This window comes from Tupaia chinensis, unplaced genomic scaffold (assembly GCF_000334495.1).
Source record: "Tupaia chinensis unplaced genomic scaffold, TupChi_1.0 Scaffold000212_1, whole genome shotgun sequence".
NCBI lineage: Eukaryota > Metazoa > Chordata > Mammalia > Scandentia > Tupaiidae > Tupaia > Tupaia belangeri.
The window spans coordinates 3,895,182-3,903,935 of NW_006159687.1; the positions used below are offsets into that span (position 1 = coordinate 3,895,182).

Here is an 8,754-nt window from a genome sequence, read left to right on the forward strand (position 1 = left end):
CCGTTTGCGGGTGGCCGGTTAGGTAGTCAGATGCTGCGCACAGGTATTCTACGCAGAGAGCAGCTGGGTCGCGGGGAAGCAGAGGTGTGTAGGACGCTGCCAGGCCCAGCTGCCAGGCCCCGGAGTAGGACGCTGCCCCGCAGAGCTGACCCCAGGCCAGCCTGGGCACACGTGCACCCCTGATCCTGGCTGGCTGAACAGCCCAGGGGAGACGGTGTGCGCAGATCCTGTCAGGTGCTGTTTCTCTTGTAGAAGTTTTTTTCTTTTTAAGTTTTGCTATAGAGTGTGTGCACTGGCCAGAGAGAGGGAGAGAGGGCGGAGTGAGAAATCCTGGCAGGAAGGAAACTCAGAAACCGATACATGGTATCTACTTGCAGGGTGCATCAGGCACGTAGACCGGTTCTGCAGACTGCCCAGGACTTCCCATTCCTGTAAAGAGCATTTTATTGGAATATGGCTGCCCCCATTTCGTGCCAAAATAGAGTCGAGGAGTTGTGGCAGAGGTCTTATGGCCTGCAAAGCCAAAAATACTTAAACCATTTACAAAAAAAGGCTTTGTCAGAGTTGAATTTTACATCGGAGGATTAACTTGGTAAGCCTTAATTTACACATGGGAGAATATGATTTGGTGCCTCTCCGGTACTAAGTGGCTAGGCCTGTATCTGTCCTAGAGCATCGGTAACACCATTTCGGTTTGGCCTTCCCTGGGCTTAGTTTTTATGTGTAAAGATTACCCGTACAGGGCTAGCAGATGGTGTGGAGGTTAAGTGGCTGGATCCCACATGCGCGGTTTGAGTTCCAGACCCAGCGGCTTGAAATACATGCCCGATGTGTGTGTGTGCCCAAAATCCCAAGTGGAGAAGAGATTGGGGCATGGCCGTCTCCCCTGGGGAGTGATTTCTCACTTTCCCTCTCTCTGTCTCAAGTGAACATACTTACCCTATAGCCAAACAAATGGTCATAGGTACAGGGCCAGCACCATGGTGTAGTGGTAAGGGAGGCAGACCCTACGTGACCAGCGCTGGGAAGACACCTGCAGTGTGCCTGTGTGTCCAGAACCCTGACAGGACGGAAATGGAGTACAGGGATTCTAGGGTGATCGTGCCCCATTTGGGGGCGCTTTCTCCCTGGTCTCCCTCTCTGTTTCTGGCAAGTGCATGTGCCCTTGGACAGTGAATAGAAGACCTGTGTGCAGGGCTGTATAGCAGTCGTGGTGTGGATCCCACACGGCACACTGTGGTTCAAATCCTGGGCCTGTCGATTTGGAAACACGCTGGGCCGTGTGCACACATGCCCAGGATCCCGATGGGTAGAGAAGTGGACGAGGGTGGTGGCATGACCAGGTCCTGTGGGGACTGCAGCCTGTGCTGGGCCATGGGAGATGTTATGTGGTGCGTGTGTGTGCGTGTACACATTTGAGAGTGCGTGGACTAGGTTACTTTGCAGACAAGTGGCCTGGTGTCTTGGGAGATACTGCTATCGGATCGCAACCCGCATGTGTGTTTATGCACTCGTTTTCTTGCTCTGTGTTAGACGTAAAGGAACTTTTGTAGGTTAAAGGACAGAAAATTTGGAACTTATCTAAAAAGTTACATAAACACCTCATAGAGTTTTTCTTAATCACATTTTTAGTGTATTTTGTTCATTCCACTGGTGAGAGAAACGGGGGAGATGGTAGCCCCAGATGTGATCCAGCCCTAGACACAGGCCCCACATCTCAGGTATACTCAGAGGCCTCCCGAGGTGAGCCTGGAGCCTCCGTGGGGGTCACTGCCTCACCATCCGGCCCCTGACACCGCTACTGGTCACGAGACTGGAATCTTCTCCCGGTGGAAGGGCATGTCCCGGAGGTAGGTAGCAAGTGACTTGTGCCCGTTAACCAGGGCAGCACTGTTGCTTCTGCCCGTTTTGCTCCTGCAGGCGGCCCCTGGGGGACAAGCATCGCTGATGAAAATATCCGACAGCACCTTGAAGTCTGTGCCAGCCGCCTCCCAGCTCTCGAAGCCTGGAACCACGATGCTGAGAGTGGCAGGAGGGGTTATCACGCCCGCCACGTCCCCAGCCGTGGCCCTCTCAGCGAATGGCCCTGCACAGCAGGTGAGAATCAGCGTGAGGAAGAGCCTGAGGAGACGGGGAAGTGTGCGGGCGGGGCACGACTCCCGGCAGCACACCTGCAGGCCGCCTTCACAGATGGGGCACAGAGCTCTCCCTGTTTTAATCTTATTTAACTTTATTTCAATGTATTTACGTACGTACTTATTTTAATTTGACCAGAGAGGGACACAGAGAGAGAAAGAGAGGAAACAAGCCTCCAGGTCCAGGACTTGAACCGCAGTCAGCCATGTTGGGAGTCCAGGGCCCTTAACCACCATGCCACCTGCCGTCCCTGAAACATAGCTGTCTTTAAAAATTGAAATACAGGGACCAGCAGTTAGCTTAATGGCTATGTCGCTGGACTCCCATGTAGTCGACCACGGTTTGCATCCTGGACCCAGTGGCTTAAAACTCACACCGGGAGCGTGTGCGTGCGTGCCCGAGATCCTGAGGGAGAATGGAGGAGAAGGGATTGCGGCGTGGCCATCCCCCCTGGAGGGGTGATTTCTTGCTTTCTGTCTCTCTGTCTCTCTCTGTCTGTCTGGCGAGTGCACACGCCCTATAGCAAAAACTTCTCAAAAAAAAAAAAATTGAAATACAGGGACCGGCAGTTGGCGTAATGGCTATGTTGCTGAACTCCCATGTAGTCAACCGCAGTTCAAGTCCCAGACCCAGTGGCTTAAACTCACGCCAGGCGCTTGTGCGTGTGTGCCCAAGATCCTGAGAAGAGAATGGAAGAGACGGGATTGCGGTGTGGCCATCCACCCGGGGGGTGATTTCTCACTTTCTGTCTCTCTGTCTGTCTCTGTCTTTCTGGTGAGCACACACGCCCTATAGCAAAAACCTCTCTCTCAAAAAAAAAAAAATGGAAATACAGGGCCAGCCTGTGGCACAGTGATTAAGCTGGTTGGTCCCACATGACGTGATCTGACAGCTTGAGAAAACCCAGGGCACATGTGCGTGCATACCCAGAATCTCGAAAGGAAGGAGAAAGGGAAGAGAAGGGATTGCGGCGTGACCGTTCCCAAGGGGCTTGCTTTCTTACTCTCCCTCTTCTGTGTCTGGCAAGTGCACATGCCCTCTGGCAAAAAAAAGAAAAGTTGAATTGAAATATAATTCACATACATTCACATGTCCAGAGTTTCATTACAGTTCTGTGGGGTTTATTACATTGACACGACCATGCCTCGTCTTCTAACCTCACACCGTTTCATCACCCCAAATAGAAGCCCGTACCCGTGAGCGGTCGCTCCCACTCCGCCTTCCCGGCACTCTGCGGCCCGGCCTGCCCTCTGCCCGGTGGCCCGGCCGCACTGCATTCGGCCTTCTGTGTCGGGCGTGTGCTCGGCGCGTTTCCGGGTTCAGCTGGGACGTTCGCGGCTCCTTTCCTTTCTGTTTGGAGTGATACCCCGGTTCGTGGCGATGCCGTCTCGTTCAGTCTGTTCATCAGCTGGTAGATGTTTGGCTCGTTCTCCGCTTTTCGTCGATTAGGAATAATACAGCTGTGGACCCTGCGTGCGAGGTTCCGTGTAAGCGTGTTTTCACCTCCCTTGGCTACATGCCCAGGAGTGGGGTGCTGTAACTGTTTAATTTCCTGAGGGGATGCCAGCTGCCTCCAGTCTCCACACCGTCTCAGACCCCTTCCAGTGGTGAGGGCTCCAGTTTGCACACCCTTGCTCACCCTGACCTGTCTGTTCACGCTCATTTCTTCGTTTCCGACCGTAGATGCGATCTGGCTTCTCGCTGTGGTTTGACTGGCAGTTCCCAGTAATGAGATACCGAGCATGAGCTCATGCCTGCTGCTCAGTTGTGTCTTCGAAGAGGTGTCTGTTCAGGTTACCTTTTCATTATTAAGTTGTAGGCGTACTTTAAATATTCTAGATACAAGTCTCTTACCAGATTTACAAATCTTTTCTCCCATTCTGAGCTTTATTTTCACTTTTTTTTTTTTTTGCTTTTTCGTGTAGTGTGAATTTTATTAGGTTGTACTAATATATCCTCGTATTACAAAAGCAATTTAGTGGAAGCACCTCCCTGTCGATATTGGAGCCATCTGAATGACACCAACAGAACTCTGTGTTTTTTAAGAAATCCTCATTTGAGTAACAAAAGAAAAAGGCAAGTTAAAGAACAAAAATTCGTTTGTTCTCGCAGTGGACATTGAGTTGGGCCTAGCTCAGTTTTCTTTTTAAAAGGCTTCAAAGACAAAAGGCAGCTTCAAAGCTAATTAAAATAAAAAAAAATAAAAAACACACGTTCTCTGGACCCTGGTCTCTACTCCACTTATGTTTTCTGTTGTTCCGATGCAGGTTCTTTATATTTTTTCTCACGCTGTTTCCACCAGTCAAGCTGTGCCATTTTCCTCGTTCACCCTCACTACCGGACTTGGTCTTCTCGCCTGGAAACTGTCCTTCCCATTAGCAGACCAGGCCGGGCCGCTTTATGTCCTTCTCCTTTAAATTTGTGACCTTTTGATTTCCATTTGTTTAGGAATTCTTGCTGATCATCTTTGACTATTTTTTTTTTTTGGATGCTGGTTTCTTTTTTATTTGTAAGAACTATTTTATTTCATTTTATTTATTCATTCATTTTTTTTTCTGATTTGACCAGAGAGAGAAAGAGGGAGAGGGAAAACGAAAAAGCAGGCTGCCAGGTCCGAGACTCAAACCATGGTTGGCCGTGTGGGAGTGTCCAGCGCCTGCTGGTCCCCTCTTTTTTCTTTTTTTTTTTTTCTTTTTGCTATAGTGCGTGCCCACTCACCGGAGAGACAGAGACAGAAAGTGAGAAATCACCCCTCAGAAGGGTGGCCACACTGCAATTCCTCCTCCCCTTGGGATTTTGGGCATGCCTGCACACGTGCCCGCGTGAGTTGAAGCCACCAGGTCCGGGAGCCACGGTCAGCCGTGTGGGAGTCCAGCAGCGCAGCTGCCACACCACCTGCTGTGCGTCCTTCTCTGACCCCCCAGCACTGCCCGGTGACTGCTTTGCTCCTCACCTGCAGCTTACCGTCATTTGCATCTTTGACTTTTCCTGGTTTTCTTGATTTTGTCTTTAAACAGAATTATTCCCTTTTACCCTCTAATGAAGTAGGTCCAGTTTATTTCACCACGATTTGAGAAAAGGACATGCAGATTTTCTGTACAGGTCTGGTCATCTGTCGGGTTGTCGGAAAAGTCATGACACAGTTTTGCATAGAAAAACATGGGGGAAATACACCATGACTTTTCCAACAACCCTATAAATCACTCCAACATTTCAGAGAGTGTCCAGTCCTTCCTGCTAGAGATTTCACTTCAGTGTCTTCTGCTAACTCCTTTTTCCTTTTTTTTCTTCAGAATTTGTTTTTGTTTTTGTTTTTGTTTTGTTTGTTTGTTTTTTGCTCTAGGGTGTGTGTGCTCGCCAGAAAGACAGAGAGATAGAAAGCGAGAAGTCACCCCTAAGACGGGATGGCCACGCCGCAATCCCTTCTCCTCCATTCTCCTCTCGGGATCTTGGGCACGCACTCACATGTGCCCAGCGTGAGTTTTAAGCCACCGGGTCCAGGACTCGAACCGTGGTTGACTACATGGGAGTCCAGCAACATTACGCCAACTCTGGTCCCCTGTTTTCCTTTGCTCTCCTGAAAGCGGGGAGTGATGGCAGTGGTGATGAAGGCGGCAGCAGCAGTGGTGGCACGAACCTGTGATCCCAGCTGCTCGGGAGGCTGAGGCAGGAGGATCTCAAGTTCACGGCCTTGTCACGGGTACAGCAAGGCCCTGTCTGAAAAGCTTGATGTGCGGGCTCATGCTTGTTGTCCCGGTGACTCAGAAGGCTTAGCTGGGAGAGTCATGACCTCCCGTGAGACCCTGTGGCAGTGGTACTCGCTTGTGGTCCCAGCCTCTCGGTAAGCTGAGGTAGGAGGGTCACAAGTTCTCGGCCAGCACAGGGCCCGTGGGGAGCAGAGCAAGGCCTGTCTGAAAGTGCTGGCATAGTCTAGTCCCAGGTTCGAGAGTTCGAGAGGCTGAGGTAGGAGACTGCAATGTAGCCTGACCCTGTCCCCTGTCAGCTCTTTGTTTTGCTTCCACTGTATTTTGTCATCTTTCCGTGTTGGTTTTCTTTTTTTTTTTTTTTTTTCCAAAGTAATCCTCCTTGAAAAGTATTAGCATCTCTGTGCCTTTGTCCTTCTGGCCAGACACACTGTTACCAAGCACAGCAAATATTGATCCCCTAAGTGCATTCCGCCATGTTCTTCCCATCTGCGTGTTTAGTATTTCACCTTCGTCTTCTCACCACTCTTCATACCATCCCGGTTGCATCGGTTGCGAAGCCTTTATACGAGCATATCTGTCCTTTACATTTTTATCCTCATCTCAGTCTGGGGAGGGGTTTGCGCGGAGACCTGCTTTCAGTTTTGTCTTCACTGATCTGTGAGCTCTGCCTGGGATTTGCTCAGTGTACCCACTGTTACGTTCAGGTCTGCCGTTAGACGGCTCAGCCGGTGGATTTTATCATTGTCTCCAAAGGTACCGAGCCTTCACCCAGGTTTTTTTTTTTTTTAATTATTATTTTACTTTATTTTATTATTTTTTAAATTTGACCAGAGGGAGACAGAGAGAGAAAGGGGAGACAAGAAAGCGAGCCATCAGGTTCAGGACTTGAACCACAGTCAGCCGTGTGGGAATCCAGTGCCTGAACCACCAGGCCAACTGCTGACCCCCGATTTATTTTTAGTTCACTAGAAATAGGGAAAGTAAGAAAGCACATCACCAGGTTTAGGAATCGAACTCCAGTCAGCCATGTGGGAGTATCCAGTGCTTTAACCACCTCGCCACCCGCTGGTCCCCATCTAGTTTTATCTGTTCCTTTAAAGACTTGTCCTGAGGCCGACAGGTGGTGTGGTGGTTAAAGCACTGGATTTCCACATGGCTGGCCGCCGGTTGTGGTCTGGACCTGGTGGCTTGCTTTCTCATGTCTGTCTGTCTGTCTCTCTCTCTCTGTCTCTCTCTCTCTCTCTCTCTCTTTGTCCCTCTCAGGCCAAATTGAAATAAACAAATGAATAAATAAAGAAAGTTAAATAAAAACGTGTCCTGTAGCAAATTGAAGTCTCTAAAATAGTACTTAGTTTGGTGACAGATTTTGGCCTCCAGAGCAGCCATTTTTAAAAAATACTTTTTTTAAAGGATTATTTTACTTAACTTTATATATTATTATCATTACTTTCTAGTTTGATTAGAGAGAGACAGAGAGAGAGAAAGAGAAAGTAAGAAAGCAAGCCACTAGGTCCAGGACTCGAACCATGGTTGGCCATGTGGGTGTCCAGCGCCTTTAACCACCACGCCGCCTGCTGGTGCCAGTGTTATTATTATTTTTTAATTTGCCATAGAACTGTTGTGTACTCACCAGAGGCAGAGAAAGGGAATAAGAAAGCAAGCTGCCAGGTCTGAGACTTGAACCACAGGTGGCCATGTGAGTTTCCAGCACCCCAACCACCATGCCATCAGCTGGCCCCCCAGAACAGCCTTTTTTTTTTTAATTATCACCATTTTCAGCCATTGCGGCTATCTTTTTTCTCTCTCCTTTTTTAATTTTGTTTTGTTTTTGCTATAGGGCACATGTGTTTGGTGGAGAGAGAGACAGGAAAAGTGAGAAATCCCCTTTGGGGGTGGCCATGCCACATTCCCTTCTCTTCCATTCTCCTCTCAGGACTTTTGCAAATACGCAGTAGCGCCCGGCATGAGTTTCAAGCCTCTGGGTCCAGTACTCAAGCAGTGGTGAGCCGTGTGTGAGTCCAGAGCCTTAGCCACTGTGCTCCCCCGCTGGTCCCCATCGTGGCCGTCTTCAGGACCCGTCCTGCAGAGGCGTACCACACAGGCTCGCTCACCGCCACGACCTGCAGAGGCGTACCACAGGCTCGCTCACCGCCACGGCACATCTCACCCCCTGCAGTGCCCGCTGGCCTAGCAGGCTCACCGACAGCCGAGGCTGTTGTCTTTTCCCTTTTCCCTTTCTGAGTATCGTTTGACCTGCAGGAGTTTTTATGTTGGTAAAGTCTGCTTCACCTGTTTTCTGCTTGTTCTTTTGCACTGAAAAAGAAAAGTGACACTTTTGCGGTAAACCATGTAATACTTTTTGGTGTCACATCTAAAAAACTCTTGGCGAATCCAAGGTCACAAAATAGAAACCTATATTATTTTATCCTTCCATTTAGGTCTTTAGTCCTTTCTCAGTTTATTTTTGGATGGTGTCAGGGAGGAGTCAAACTTCAGCCTTTTTCATATAAATATCCCATCCACATCCCCTCAGCGTTGCCTGAGAACCCCAGCGGTAGGATCTGACTTTGCTTCCTTCTCAGACTCCCCCCGACACTGGTGGTCACATGCCTGTTTGCTGCTTAGCAGTACTCCCCGCCTCTGGGCGGTTCTGCACCCTCTCCTGCCGAGAAACACTCCCATAGCGCTCCCTCCATCTGCCTTTCCTCGACTCCCTGGAGGTCCTCGCTGTGTGCTCCAGTGCCCTGCCCTGCCCCGCAGCAGGAGCCATGCCCCCCTCTGGGTGTGTCAGTGCCACGCAGCTCTGTCGGCTGTGGTGCTCGTCACTTTGGTGGCCCTGCTCTGACGGCTGTTACACCTGTGCCCTGCCCTGCAGCGGGAGCCGTGCCCCCCTCCGGGTGGGTCAGGGGCC

At 50.1% G+C, this 8,754-nt stretch overlaps 1 protein-coding gene across 1 annotated transcript in view; it reads left to right on the forward strand.

The window, feature by feature from the left end:
• The window catches only part of YEATS2 (YEATS domain containing 2), a gene marked incomplete in the record, with an annotated part of 121,038 nt that overhangs the window by 85,495 nt on the left and 26,789 nt on the right, over positions 1-8,754 (forward strand). Inside the window, 1 exon segment of the mRNA XM_027771423.1 lies at positions 1,921-2,097. Within this exon segment, the coding sequence (XP_027627224.1) occupies positions 1,921-2,097 (177 nt within the window).